The sequence below is a fragment of the Pristiophorus japonicus genome, chromosome 2, assembly GCF_044704955.1.
Source record: "Pristiophorus japonicus isolate sPriJap1 chromosome 2, sPriJap1.hap1, whole genome shotgun sequence".
Lineage (NCBI taxonomy): Eukaryota > Metazoa > Chordata > Chondrichthyes > Pristiophoridae > Pristiophorus > Pristiophorus japonicus.
The window spans coordinates 112,577,681-112,593,701 of record NC_091978.1 but is presented as its reverse complement, the minus strand read 5'-3'; the positions used below and the strand labels follow the sequence as shown (position 1 = coordinate 112,593,701).

Here is a 16,021-nt window from a genome sequence, read left to right as displayed (position 1 = left end):
CAAAGCAGGATACATGCAATTTAAGTGTTGACGAGAGTTTGCCGCACATGAAGGAAACTATCTCAGGTATATGTGCAGTACTTCTATGTTACTTGGCCCCATTCTGCTGATAATGAACCCAGCTCATACTTGGATTGTTGCCATTGTTGTCAGCCTGCTATGATCACCATTTCGATGACAACAGCCTGAACACTGGAAGTTGGTTGGGAGAACATTGTGCTTCTCGCACATGGGAATGATTAAATAAAACTGCTTTCATCTGCTTCTTGCTATAATGAGGAAAGGGAATCATAAAGCTATTCCAACTGTTGACAAAAAGAAAGTGCAATAGATATGTTTAAAAATTCCAAACCAGGACTTTTATTTAAAAATGACAATGGACAAAGATTAGAATTAACTTAACAAGTCTTTTACATTTGAATCTATTCGTCATTGCACTCTGGAAGCTATATACATTTTCAAAGTTATCCAAGTAATAAGTTGAAATGCATTAATAAAGCTCCTTAAGTGGCTACTAGAACAGTAACCCAACATGCTGTGAAGTATATTTAGTTGGCAGGGAGCCCCACTGAAGAACTACAGTACTGTTGGACAGCCAGGAATCGAATGATGCATAAAACAGCATCTTGTCCGGACAATATGAGTCTAATAAGCTTGAGGCAGCATTTAGTCTATTTGATCATCTCATCAGTTTTCCTTCCTTGCATTTCACATTTTACATGGTAATGAAGTTATTAAAAATAAAACAAACTTGAAAAAAAGTGTTTTGCGCCATTGAAGGTACAAAACACACAACGGTAACCCTCAGAAACTGATACACCGCTAAACAAATAAGCTTTAACAATCTGCTTTGTACAATTCAATCTGAAAAGTCGCCAGGCTCGACAAACTGCAGAACCTACTGTAGCTGTTAAAGCCAAAGATATATTTCCTTACCTTCGATCAGGATTAGAGCTGTGCATTGCAGCTTCCAGAACATGGTTGATTTTTAAAAACACGCTAAATAAATCTTGACCGGGGAGAGAGAAATAAAAAGCTGCTAGCATCTGTTTGAATCCAACCTGCTCGAGTGACAAGTTCTGAAAGTTCTGTGGTACTTAGCGCAGGAACTATGAGGAAATCTCCAGGCATTTCCTGTTTGCCCAAAATGACAGAGGATAAAACTCGACTCCACACATTCTGCATTTAGATTGATGACCAGGCTTTTGGATGTACTAGAAGTGGCCCGCGGCAGCAGGGAGGCGGCACATTAAAGTTCACCCATATGTTTGCATCAAGCGCAAAACTAAAATCAGCGCACGGATCTCAGATCTTATTCAGAACTGGGACGGAGACTAAATCATGCGAGGATTACAGGGCTCGAGTTGAAAGAGGTCTTCATAGTCAATGAAAGAAAGATTTCAGAAAATCTAGAGAAATGTTCGACACGAATAAACGCATACACACATGATGATGTCCTCTAACAGTCGCGGGTTCCACACATTAAACGCCTCTGATTTTTATACTCTACCCTTGAAAAGGTTTCCGATGGCGGGCTCACTTAGTGTTAATAGGAATGAATGCTACTAACCTTATTTGGAGAAAGAGTGAGTTCCTTTCTCCTTATCAGCACTTCAAGAAACGGGAGAATTTTTTTCTGGACTCATCCCAGATGATAAAGATTAACAAGAAGAAAGTTTTTGAAGAAGTAGCAGAGATGTTGATTGGTACCTGTGCATTAAATGAGCAAGTGCGTCCCTCAGAGAGGGTAAATATTTTCCCCATGTATTGCTCAGAGATGAAGATAATATTCATTGGTTGACAAAATAACCACTATTATATTGCTAATGTTTAGACAGGCCTGAAAAAGAATTGTTTATGTTGTACTCCATGAAGCTGAGTCCTGGAAAGGTAACGGCCGAGAGCCGAGACGCTGTTGGCAGATGGCCATTAAAACCTCACAGGAACAACCCGGAGCTGCTGTGATGAAGTAAGTGCATGGCGCAGCTTAAGAGTCATTAGAAAGATGAAGCAGAATAATTGAATTGCCTTCATTTGCATGGGCTCCACAATTAGACAAAAAAGACCCCAAATCTGAATCACGAGAAATGCCTGATAGTGATAAGTATGACGAATCTGGTGTTCCGTGAGGGGATCCTTGCGGTCTGGAAAGAGCATTATACTGAGCTCGCGTTTGACCCAATGGGCCCACTTTCTGATGTACAAGATGTAAAGGCTGGTGGCAGAGCGCGGTGCAGATAGAAGGCTTTAATGAACCAGTAATAAAAACAGAAAATGCTGAAAATACTCAGCAGGTCAGACAGCATCTATGGAGAGAAAAAAACCTTATGCTTTCTCCTCATCTCCCTTTTTTCTCAACAACTTTGAATCTATGACCTCTAGTCATTGACCCACTCGCCAGAGGGAATACTTTTTTCCCTATTTACTCTATTAAAACCTCACAGCATTTCCAGCATTTTCTGTTTTCATTTCAGATTTCCAGCATCCGCAGTATATTGCTTTTGTTTTACTGAACCAGGAAGTGGACTCTACTGTATTGCCTAGTTAATGGTAGGGAGCTGGTGTGAACGGTATTTATATTGAATTCTTAAGTGCTACTCAAGGCAGGGGAATGGGCTAACTAATGGTTTTAGTGCCACAGTCTGCCCATGAGTCTTGTACCTGGTCTTCTGAGGCTGGAGAATATGATTCAGTGTTCAATGTGCAACAGTGGTTTTCATCCACAAGAAGGCGATCTTAGTGAGGCTGAAAATGACAGCATAATCATAGAATCTTTGAAACATATAGCACAGAAGCAGGCCATTCAGCCTATCGCGCCTGTGCTGCCTGTTAGAAAGAGCAGTCATGCTTAGTCCCACCCCCCCACCCCGCTTTTAGTCTGTAACCCTGTAAGTCCCACATCCTCAAGTACCTGTCCAACTCTCTTCTAAAATTATTTATGGAATCAGCTTCCACCGAGCCTTCCAGATTCCTCCAACTCTCTCACTGAAAAGATTTCTCTTCATCTCACCCTAGATTTTTTTCCAACAATTTTGAATCTATGACCTTCAATTATTGACCCACTCACCAGAGGGAATACCTTTTCCCTATTTACTCTATCTGTCATGTTTGTAACTATAATGTAACACCACTGTATTACTGTAAACACTCAACTTAGATGCACACCTTGACCACAGGGGGTGAACTTGTGGGAGACACTCCTTACCTGATCACACAGGTATATAAAGGGAGGTCCCACACAGGGTCATCATTTCTGGAGTCCTGTAATAAAGAGTTAAGGTCACAGAGTGGCCTTGTCCCTGGAATGTGCCTCGTGTGGTTTCATGCTGTAGAGTAAGGACTTTACATTGGTGACGAGAAATGGAAATTCACGACCCACGAGAATGGCCACCGGTAGCACAGAGGAACGGTACTGTGTTGGGGAAGACTGGGACGATTTTGTCGAGAGGCTTCAGCAAAGCTTCGTAACTAAAGACTGTCTAGGGGATGCAGCGGCCAACAGGCGTCGGGCTCATCTCCTGACCAGCTGCGGGCCAAAGACTTACGTGCTCATGAAGGACTTACTGGCACCCGAAAAGCCGTCGGACAAAACCTTTGAAGAGCTCAGCAAACTAATCGGGGAGCACCTCAAACCGGCGAGCAGCATACACATGGCTCGACACAGATTCTACACCCACCGACGTCGTGAAGGACAGAGCATACCGGACTTTGTAGCGGACCTCCGGCGTTTGGCCAGTCTCTGTAAGTTCACAGATGCCTGCAGGGGGGAGATGCTAAGGGACTTCTTTATCGATGGTATCAGTCATGCAGGAATTTTTCGCAAGTTAATTGAGACCAAGGACTTTACCTTGGAAGCGGCAGCTTTGTTAGCTCAAACTTTCATGGCAGGGGAGGAAGAGACGAAAATGATTTATGAGCACAATTCTACCACTAACGCGGCGATGGATCAGGGAGTCAACATCATAAATGCTACTCAGAGCCCGGCAGACAGGCAAGGGCAGTCCGACATTTACCAGGCAGCTATAGATCCCAGAGCAGGATCTCAACAGAGACACTGACAGGCTGAATGGACGTTCACGCCATCACAGTGGACAATGCGGCCCGGGATGGGGCCATTGACACCCACTAATAGGGTACTTAAGAGCAGTCAAAGGGACAGTCAGCGCGGAATTCCTGGCCATAGTCCCTTTGTCCCCAACAATGGAAACTTTAACTCATGCTGGAGGTGTGGGGGAAAACACTCAGTCAGATCTTGCAGATTCCAACATTTTGTCTGCAGAAACTGCAAACTCAGTGGCCATTTAGATTGAATGGGTGGAAAACCTGCAACCAGACTGATATATGAGACAGAGGGACCAGAAGAGGGTTCTGTGAGGCTGGGTGACTTTTGGGGCAAATCGATGGATGCCGAGGTTCAGCGGGTCCATGCAGCGAATATTCACAGTTCATACACCAAAACGCCACCAATGATGATGAGGGTTTTGTTGAACAGCATCCCAGTACGCATGGAGCTGGACACTGGGGCCAGCCAGTCACTCATGGGTGTTCAGCAATTCGAGAAGCTATGGCCACTCAAAGCCAGTAGACCCAAATTAGAATGTATTGAGACACAATTACGGACTTACACCAAGGAAATCATTCCAGTGCTAGGCAGTGCAATGATGGCTGTCACACACAAACCAGCTAGTGATCTGGCTGCCACTCTAGATTGTCCTGGGCAATGGTCCCGCTCTGTTGGGGAGGAGCTAGTTAGCCGAGATGAACTGGAAATGGGGGGATGTTCACGCAATGTCCTCGGTGGAGCGAAGTTCGTGTTCACAAGTCCTACAACAATTCGAGTCACTATTTCAACCAGGCATCGGGACTTTCAAAGGCACTAAAGTAGTGATACACATCACCCAGGACGCCAGGCCAGTGCACCACAAAGCCAGAGCGGTGCCGTATGTGATGCGGGTAAAAATCGAGAGCGAATTGGACCGGCTGTTGCGAGAGGGCATCATCTCGCCTGTTGAACGAGCCCCATCGTTCCCGTTCTAAAAGCGGATGGCTCTGTCAATCTGTGGTGACTAGAAGGCCACCATCAATCGGGTGTCCCTACAAGCCCAATACCCGCTCCCAAGAGCGGAGGATCTTTTCGCCACGCTGGCAGGTGGCAAGCTGTTCACCAAGTTGGACCTCACTTCAGCCTATATGACCCAGGAACTGACCAACGAATCCAAACTACTGATCACCATCACCACGCACAAGGGATTGTTTGCGTATAACAGGTGCCCGTTTGGCATTCGATCAGCGGCCACGATTTTTCAACGTAACATGGAAAGTCTGCTTAAATCCATTCCTGGAACAATCGTATTTCAGGACGACATCCTCATCACGGGTCGAGATACCGAGGAACATCTCCACAACCTGGAGGAGGTGCTACGCCGTCTGGACCGGATAGGCCTGCGACTCAAGAAGTCTAAATGTGTGTTTTTAGCTCCTAAGGTTGAGTTTCTGGGCAGGAGGGCTGCTGCAGATGGGATTCGGCCCACTGAATCCAAAACAGAGGTGATTCGACGAGTGCCCAGGCCCTGCAACACATCGGAGTTGTGTTCATTCCTGGGACTGTTGAACTATTTTGGGAACTTTCTGCCGAACTTGAGCACGTTGTTGGAGCCGCTACACGTGCCCCTGCGTAAGGGTTATGATTGGTTTTGGGGGGACTGTCAGGAACAGGCTTTTGATCGGGCGCGTAACCTACTTTGTTCAAACAAATTGTTGACCCTGTACGACCCCTGTAAACGTTTAGTTCTGACTTGTGATGCATCATCCTATGGGGTTGCAGCAGGGTAGTGCTGAGGGTCAGCTACAACCTGTGGCTTATGCCTCCAGGTCGCTCTCTCAAGCAGAATGGGGATATGGCATGGTCGAGAAGGAAGCGCTTGCATGTGTCTATGGTGTAAAAAAAATGCATCAGTACCTCTTCGGTAGGAAGTTTGAATTAGAGACGGACCACAAGCCACTCACATCCCTGCTGTCAGACAGCAAGGCTGTCAATGCCAACACATCAGCTCGCATACAGCCGTGGGCCCTCACGCTAGCTGCTTATGACTACTCCATCCGGCACCGGCCCGGCACTGAAAACTGCGCTGACGCACTCAGCAGGCTCCCGCTCGCCACTACTGAGGGGGCGGCTGAGCAAAGCGCTGAGATGGTCATGGCTGTCGATGACTTTGACAGTGCAGGCTCCCCCATCACAGGCCGCCAGATCAAAATCTGGACAAACAGAGATCCCCTCCTATCCTTGATTAAGAAATGTGTCCTGACTGGGGATTGGGCGCCCGCACACGGAGCATGCCCTGAGGAGGTCAGACCGTTCCACAGGCGGATGGATGAGCTCTCCATCCAAGCTGACTGCCTACTATGGGGCAGCCGGGTAGTCATGCCCCAGAAGGGCAGGGAGGCATTCATCAGGGAACTCCACAGCGAGCACCCAGGCATTGTGATGATGAAGGCCATTGCTCGGTCACACGTTTGGTGGCTTGGAATTAATTCAGACCTGGAACACTGTATTCGCAGGTGCATGACCTGTGCCCAGCTGGGTAATTCCCCTAGGGAGGCCCCGCTCAGCCCGTGGCCCTGGCCCACCAGGCTTTGGTCACGCATTCACGTTGACTACGCAGGGCCGTTCATGGGGAAGGTGTTCCTCATTGTAGTAGATGCGTACTCAAAATGGATCGAGTGCATCATCCTGAATTCATGCACGTCATCCACCCCCGTGGAAAGCCTATGTGCGATCTTTGCAACCCATGGCTTGCCGGACATCCTGGTTAGTGATAATGGCCTGTGTTTCACGAGCTATGAATTCCGTGACTTTATGTCGGGTAATGGCATCAACCATGTCAGGAACGCGCCATTCAAGCTGGCCTCCAATGGCCAGGCGGAACGGGCAGTCCAAATCATTAAGCAAGGTATGCTCAGGATTCAAGGACCCTCCCTACAATGCCGCCTATCGCGTCTCCTGCTGGCCTATAGATCCCGCCCGCACTCGCTCACGGGGGTCCCACCAACAGAGCTACTCATGAAACGGACACTCAAAACTCGGTTGTCCCTCATTCACCCAGTCCTGACCGACATAGTTGAGGGCAAGCGCAAGTCACAAAACGAGTACCATGACCGAAATTCAAGGAGGAGATGTATAGAAATAAATGATCCGGTATTCGTCCTCAATCACGCCATGGGGCCCAAATGGCTTGAGGGTATTGTAATTGGCAAAGAGGGGAATAGGATCATCGTGGTAAAACTCAATAATGGCCAGATATGCCATCAGCATCTGGACCAAGTAAAAAAAAGGTTCAGCATGGACATGGAGGAACCTGAAGAAGACCATGAGATGGAGCTCACACTACCGCCAGTGAATGTGCAACAAGAGCAATCGGAAGAATGCACAGTCCCTGAGGTCAGCCCGGACAGGCCGGAATCACCACAGGTGATAGACACTCACATCAGCGTCCAACAACCAGAGCCCCAGCTACAGCGCTCCACGAGGGAGCGTAGACCACCTGAAAGAATGAACCTATAATCCCAGTAAGACTTTGGGGGGAGGGGGGGGGAGGTGATGTCATGTTTGTAACTATAATGTAACACCACTGTATTACTGTATACACTCAACTTAGATGCACATCTTGACCACAGGGGGTGAACTTGTGGGAGACACTCCTTACCTGATCACACAGGTATATAAAGGGAGGTCCCATGCAGGGTCATCACTTCTGGAGTCCTGTAATAAAGAGATTAAAGAGGCCCCCAGCCTGTGTCTCCCTCCCCCCAGTCTCTCTCTCCCTTCCCCCACCCCCACAGCCTCACTCTTTCTCTCCCCTCCCCAGTCTTTCTCTCTCCCTCCTCCCTCTCTTTCTTTCTCCTCCCTCCCTCCCTCCACCCAGCCTCCCTCCGAGCCTCTCTCCCCCAGCCTCCCTCTCTCTCCCCTAGCCTCCCTCTCTCCCCTCCCTGCAGCCTCTCTCTCTCTCCCTCTCCCCCCAGCCTCTCTCTCTCTCCCCCCCCAGCTTCTCTCTCTCTCCCCCCTGCCTCCAGCCTCTCTCCCCTCCCCCCAGCCTCTATCCCCCCACCCTCAGCCTCTCTCGCTCACCCCCAGCCTCTCTCTCTCTCACTCCACCCCCCCCAACCTCTCTCTCCCCCCACCCCCCAGCCTCTCTGCCCCTCCCGCCCCAAGCCTCTCCCCCTGCCCCCCCAACCTCTCTCCCCCCGCCCCCCAGCCTCTCTCTCTCCCCCTCAACCTGTGGAATTCCCTGCCGCAGTGAGTCGTTGATGCCAGTTCTTTGAATATATTCAAGAGGGAGTTAGATGTGGCCCTTATGGCTAAAGGGATCAAGGGGTATGGAGAGAAAGCAGGAAAGGGGTACTGAGGTGAATGATCAGCCATGATCATATTTAATATGCACATAGATTGGGCTAGCCAAACTGGAAGCAATACGGTGGAGGAGGATTTCCTGGAGTGCATAAGGGATGGTTTTCTAGACCAATATGTTGAGGAACCAACTAGGGGGGAGGCCATCTTAGACTGGGTGTTGTGTAATGAGAGAGGATTAATTAGCAATCTCATTGTGCGAGGCCCCTTGGGGAAGAGTGACCATAATATGGTGGAATTCTGCATTAGGATGGAGAATGAAACAGTAATTTCAGAGACCATGGTCCAGAACTTAAAGAAGGGTAACTTTGAAGGTATGAGGCGTGAATTGGCTAGGATAGATTGGCGAATGATACTTAGGGGGTTGACTGTGGATGCGCAATGGCAGACATTTAGAGACCGCATGGATGAATTACAACAATTGTACATTCCTGTCTGGCGTAAAAATAAAAAAGGGAAGGTGGCTCAACCGTGGCTATCAAGGGAAATCAGGGATAGTATTAAAGCCAAGGAAGTGGCATACAAATTGGCCAGAAATAGCAGCGAACCTGGGGACTGGGAGAAATTTAGAACTCAGCAGAGGAGGACAAAGGGTTTGATTAGGGCAGGGAAAATGGAGTACGAGAAGAAGCTTGCAGGGAACATTAAGGCGGATTGCAAAAGTTTCTATAGGTATGTAAAGAGAAAAAGGTTGGTGAAGACAAACGTAGGTCCCCTGCAGTCAGAATCAGGGGAAGTCATAACGGGGAACAAAGAAATGGCAGACCAATTGAACAAGTACTTTGGTTCGGTATTCACTAAGGAGGATACAAACAACCTTCCGGATATAAAAGGGGTCAGAGGGTCTAGTAAGGAGGGGGAACTGAGGGAAATCTTTATTAGTCGGGAAATTGTGTTGGGGAAATTGATGGGATTGAAGGCCGATAAATCCCCAGGGCCTGATGGACTGCATCCTAGAGTACTTAAGGAGGTGGCCTTGGAAATAGCGGATGCATTGACAGTCATTTTCCAACATTCCATTGACTCTGGATCAGTTCCTATGGAGTGGAGGGTAGCCAATGTAACCCCACTTTTTAAAAAAGGAGGGAGAGAGAAAACAGGGAATTATAGACCGGTCAGCCTGACCTCAGTAGTGGGTAAAATGATGGAATCAATTATTAAGGATGTCATAGCAGTGCATCTGGAAAATGGTGACATGATAGGTCCAAGTCAGCATGGATTTGTGAAAGGGAAATCATGCTTGACAAATCTTCTGGAATTTTTTGAGGATGTTTCCAGTAAAGTGGACAAAGGAGAACCAGTTGATGTGGTATATTTGGACTTTCAGAAGGCTTTCGACAAGGTCCCACACAAGAGATTAATGTGCAAAGTTAAAGCACATGGGATTGGGGGTAGTGTGCTGACGTGGATTGAGAACTGGTTGTCAGACAGGAAGCAAAGAGTAGGAGTAAACGGGTACTTTTCAGAATGGCAGGCAGTGACTAGTGGAGTGGCGCAAGGTTCTGTGCTGGGGCCCCAGCTGTTTACATTGTACATTAATGATTTAGACGAGGGGATTAAATGCAGTATCTCCAAATTTGCAGATGATACTAAGTTGGGTGGCAGTGTGAGCTGCGAGGAGGATGCTATTAGGCTGCAGAGTGACTTGGATAGGTTAGGTGAGTGGGCAAATGCATGGCAGATGAAGTATAATGTGGATAAATGTGAGGTTATCCACTTTGGTGGTAAAAACAGAGAGACAGACTATTATCTGAATGGTGACAGATTAGGAAAAGGGAAGGTGCAACGAGACCTGGGTGTCATGGTACATCAGTCATTGAAGGTTAGCATGCAGGTACAGCAGGCGGTTAAGAAAGCAAATGGCATGTTGGCCTTCATAGCGAGGGGATTTGAATACAGGGGCAGGGAGGTGTTGCTACAGTTGTACAGGGCCTTGGTGAGGCCACACCTGGAGTATTGTGTACAGTTTTGGTCTCCTAACTTGAGGAAGGACATTCTTGCTATTGAGGGAGTGCAGCGAAGGTTCACCAGACTGATTCCCGGGATGGCGGGACTGACCTATCAAGAAAGATTGGATCAACTGGGCTTGTATTCACTGGAGTTCAGAAGAATGAGAGGGGACCTCATAGAAACGTTTAAAATTCTGACGGGTTTAGACAGGTTAGATGCAGAAAGAATGTTCCCAATGTTGGGGAAGTCCAGAACCAGGGGTCACAGTCTGAGGATAAGGGGTAAGCCATTTAGGACCGAGATGAGGAGAAACTTCTTCACCCAGAGAGTGGTGAACCTGTGGAATTCTCTACCACAGAAAGTAGTTGAGGCCAATTCACTAAATATATTCAAAAGGGAGTTAGATGAAGTCCTTACTACTCGGGGGATCAAGGGTTATGGCGAGAAAGCAGGAAGGGGGTACTGAAGTTTCATGTTCAGCCATGAACTCATTGAATGGCGGTGCAGGCTAGAAGGGCTGAATGGCCTGCTCCTGCACCTATTTTCTATGTTTCTATGTTTCTATGTTTCTATGAATGGTGGTGCAGGCTCGAAGGGCCGAATGGCCTACTCCTGCACCTATTTTCTATGTTTCTATGTTTCTATAAGGTCACAGAGTGGCCTTGTCCCTGGAATGTGCCTCGTGTGGTTTCATGCTGTAGAGTAAGGACTTTACACTATCAAAACCTCTCACCATCTTTAAAACCTTTATTAGGTCATCTCTTAACCTTTGCTGTTCCAAGGAGAACAGTCCCAACCTTTCAACCCTTTCCTTATAACTGAAGTCCCTCATCCCTGGTAACATCCTGGTAAACTTCCTCTATACCCCTTTCTAAGGCCTTTCCTAAAATTTGGTGTCCAGAATTGTCAATAATGCTCCAGCTGAGGCCTAACCAGGGATTTATAAAGTTCTGGCATGATATTTTTGCTTTTATATTCTATTCCTCTCTTTAAAAACCCAAGTAACCCATATGCTTTTTTTAACCACCTTATCAATTTGACAGCCACCTTCAAGGATTTCTCCATATAGACACTAAAATCTCTCCACTCATCGATATTTTTCAAAATCATGCCATTTATAATATACAGTCTTTCCATATTAGTGCTCCCAAAGTGCATCACTTCACACTTCTCCGCATTGAACTCTATCTTACTTATACCTATGACTCTTAAGGTGAATGGCCCAAAATTTGCTATCAAGGTAACAATGAGGCTAATGGCATTTGCCATTATGTGCAAATGCTACAGCAACTTCAAGCGAGGGCAGATGCACAATTAAATGCGAAAATCAAAATTTTGCTGTCCGGGTTGCGCCGCTCTGCCGTGAGCTTTGCAAAAAACTGCATTTCACTGTCTGGCTCCCCATTCGAATGCATTGAGCAGAGTGAAGCTCTTGTATTAGCAGTGTGATGAAGTAAATTCACCACAGAAAGTGAAGTCATTTCAAGACTAGGTACCCTTTTAACGACGTGATAAGCAATGATCACTGTAAGCTGCATGGCCAAGTGGTTGGGAAAATGCTGGAGTCCATTATTAAGAAAGCAGTAGCAGGATATTTGGAAAAGCATGATTCAATCAAGCAGAGTCAGCATGGTTTTATGAAAGGGAAATCATGTTTGACAAATTTGCTGGAGTTCTTTGAGGATATAACGAGCAGGGTGAATAAAGGGGGAACCAGCGGATGTGGTGTATTTGGATTTCCAGAAGGCATTTGATATGGTGCAACATAAAGGGTTACTGCATAAGGTAAGAACTCACGGGGTTGGGGGTAATATATTAGCATGGATAGAGGATTGGCTAACTAACAGAAATCAGAAATTCGGTATAAATGGGTCATTTTCCGGTTGGCAAACGGTAATAGTGGAATGCCACAGGGATTGGTGCTGGGGCCTTAACTATTTACAATCTATAGTAATGACTTGGATGAAGGGACCTAGTGTAATGTAGCCAAGTTTGTTGATGACACAAAGATGGGTGGGAAAGCAAGTTGTGAGGCGGACAAAAATAATCTGCAAAGGGATATAGGTAGGTTAAGTGAGCGGGCAAACATTGAGGAGATGGAGTATAATGTGGGAAAGTGTGAGGTTATCCACTTTTGCAGGAAAAATAAAAAAGCAAATTATTATTTAAATGGAGAGAGATTACAAAATGCTACAGTACGGTGGGACCTGGGGGTCCTTGAGCATGAGACACAAAAAATTAGTATGCAGGTACAGCAAGTGATCAGGAAGGCAAATGGAATGTTGGGATTTATTGCAAGGGGGATGGAGAATAAAAGCAGAGAAGTCCTGCTACAACTGTACAAGATATTGGTGAGACCACACCTAGAGTACTGCGTACTATTTAGGAGCGATATAATTGCATTGGAGGCAGTTCAGAGAAGGTTCATGAGGTTGATTTCTGAGATGAAGCGGATGACTTATGAAGAAAGGTTGGGCCTATACTCATTGGAGTTTAAAAGAATGAGAGGTGATCTTATTGAAACATATAAGATACTGAGGGGGCTCAACAAGGTAGATGCAGAGAGGATGTTTCCATTCGTTGGGGAATCTAGAACTAGGGGGCATAGTTTCAGAATAAGGGACCACCCATTTACAACTGAGATGAGGAGGAATTTCTTCTCTCAGAGGGTTGTAAATCTGTGGAATTCTCTGCCCCAAAGAGCTGTGGAGGCTGGGTCATTGAATATATTTAAGGTGGAGACAGGCAGATTTTTGAATGATAAGGGAATAAGGGGTTATGAGGAGCGGGCAGAGAAGTGGAGCTGAGCCCAAGATCAGGTCACCAAGATCGTATTAAATGGTGGATGAGGCTCGAGGGGCCAAACAGCCTACTCTTGCTCCTATTTCTTATGTTCTTATGTTCTTATGGAACAAGAGTTCAAATGCCACCATGATTGTTTGAGAATTTGAAACTTAAAAACTGGTCTATAGTTTCCTGCTTTCTGTTTCCCTCCTTTTTAAAGTTTTTAAATGTGTTGTCTGGATCATTAGTCCAGGCCTCTGGATTACTGGTCCAGTAACATATCTACTACACCACTGTGCCACAGAATATCTTCTCAAAACATTTATGAAAGAATTGTGATTGTTCATTTTGCAGATGATGTGTTGTTATCCAACTCAACTAGGGATTGAGTGCATTTGACTTGCTATCTTGAACAGTGTTAACCAATGAGATATACGATGTGCAGTGTTATGGTTCTGTTTCACAGGGCAAGAAAATACTTCCAGTATTTTCCGGTATGAACTGGACATTTGGCCTTCCACATTGATATTTGTGCTTCTGCAGTTCTTTTATTATCTTCCTTTTTTAGTACATGTCACTCTCCTTTAACACATAATTCAAGATAAAAATCAGATGAGTGTTGAACTAATTTACTTTATTTCACTATAAAGGTGGTTTTATCAAGCCTACCATTAATAGAAATTAGCATTTTCATAGTGCTTTTCGTGACCTCAGAATATCCCAAAGTGCTTTATAGCCAATGAAGTATTTTGGGAGTACGGTCCCGCATTTCGGAACTCTTTGCTTCAGCACGCGGTCTGAAGTTTGGATTAAGAAAACAGGAAGATTTGAAGTTTGGATTAAGGAAATAGGAAGATTGAAGTTTGACTTAAAAAACAGGAAGATTGGAAGTTTTGGATCGAAAGAGAGTGTTAGACAATGTGGTGCCTTCAGCCATTGAAATGAGTAACTGGTCATTGTCATCAAGATCCACGGTGTGGACCACTTCACCTATCTTGGGAGCCTCCTATCAACAAGAGCAGGCATTGACGGCGAGTTCCAACACCGCCTCCAGTGCGCCAGTGCAGCCTTCGGCCGCCTGAGGAAAAGAGTGTTTGAAGACCAGTCCCTCAAAACTGTCACCAAGCTCATGGTCTACAGGGCCGTAGTAATACCCGCCCTCCTGTATGGCTCAGAGACGTGGACCATGTACAGTAGACACCTCAAGTCGCTGGAGAAATACCACCAACGATATCTCCACAAGATCCTGCAAATCCCCTGGGAGGACAGACGCACCAACATTAGCGTCCTCGTCCATGCAAATATCCCCAGCATTGAAGCACTTGATCAGCTCTGCTGGGCAGGCCACATAGTTCGCATGCCAGACACGAGACTCCCAAAGCAAGTGCTCTACTTGGAACTCGTCCATGGCAAACGAGCCAAAGGCGGGCAGAGGAAACGTTACAAGGACACTCTCAAAGCCACCCTGATAAAGTGCGACATCCCCACTGACACCTGGGAGTCCCTGGCCATAGACCGCCCTAAGTGGAGGAAGTGCATCCGGGAGGGCGCTGAGCTCCTCGAGTATCGTCGCCGAGAGCATGCAGAAATCAAATGCAGGCAGCGGAACGAGCATACGGCAAACCAGGCTCCCTGCCCACCCTTTCCCTCAACGATTGTCCCACCTGTGACAGAGACTGTGGTTCCCATATTGGACTATACAGCCACCTAAGAACTCATGCTAAGAGTGGAAGCGAGTCTTCCTCGATTCCGAGGGACTGCCTATTATGATGATGTATGTTAAATATTTGATTGTACCTTTGTTACTATTTAATGACATCTGTAGGTTAAACAAGCAATGTTAAGTATTTGAGCACCTCGTTACGGTGGGAATAATGGAATATTTGAGTACCTTAGAACTAACCGATGTTAAGTATAATGGAAATTCATGACTAAACGATTTGATGATGTCAGTATGTTAAATATTTGATTGTCCCTTTGTTACTATTTAATGACATCTGTAGGTTAAACAAGCAATGTTAAGTCTGTTTGTTAAACAATTCACAAAGCAGTTAGCCATGATTATCTAAATGCAAAGAAATAAGAGTTCAAAGGCTTTTTCAGTATGAAGATGAGACTCACACATACAGACACGAGAGATACTGGACATTTGGAAGGTGTGTGTCTCAAGCAGCCACGGAAATCGAAGCAAGCTGCCTTTGTGAAGTGTTCTCAGTAACTTTCATACTTGGTTTGTTTAGTATGAATGTTTAAATATAAGACCCGATCTTGCCTTTACTACAACTGAGTGTGCGGGTAATCCGACATTAAAAGCAACGAAGCAGAGCAAGACAATCGTTTACAACAAAGTACTTTTAATGTGTATTCACTGTTGTAATGTAGGAAACACGGCAGCCAATTGTACACAGCATGGTCCCACAAACAGCAATATCATAATGTCCAGATAATCCTTCTTTATGATATTGTTTGAGGGATAAATTTTGGCCAGGACATTGGGGATAACTCCCATGCTCTTCTTCAAAATAGCACCATGGGGTATTTTATATCCACCTGAGGGGACATAACGTTGGTTTAATGTGTCGTTTGAAAGTGGCACCTGCAACAGTTGAGCACTCTGTCAGTACTGCACTGGAGTGTCCCTGCTACACTACCATCACAGTAGTTAGCTGCTCACGCCAGTTTATATTTTATAATTGTTTCTGATCCTGATTTATACTTCCAGTATTTAAAAATTATGATTTTCCATTTGAAGTCTATTCGAACCCGAGCTGAGATTCTGACCCTATGGGCGGGATTTTCGGTTGGAGGCTTCTTCGGGTGCGAATGACAGCAGGGCGATAAATTTAGCACCCAATAAAAGTTTGTGCCTTCGTTCGGAAAATT

The 16,021-nt window shown here is 46.0% G+C and overlaps 1 protein-coding gene across 1 annotated transcript in view; it reads right to left on the bottom strand.

Annotated features, from left to right (window-relative positions):
- The window catches only part of itga1 (integrin, alpha 1), a 356,017-nt gene extending 354,961 nt beyond the window's left edge, over nucleotides 1-1,056 (bottom strand). The window contains exon 1 of the mRNA XM_070862517.1: nucleotides 937-1,056. Within this exon, the coding sequence (XP_070718618.1) occupies nucleotides 937-979 (43 nt within the window). The 5' untranslated portion in view covers nucleotides 980-1,056. The remainder of the gene's footprint in view (nucleotides 1-936) is intronic.
- Between the last annotated feature and the right edge of the window lie 14,965 nt (nucleotides 1,057-16,021).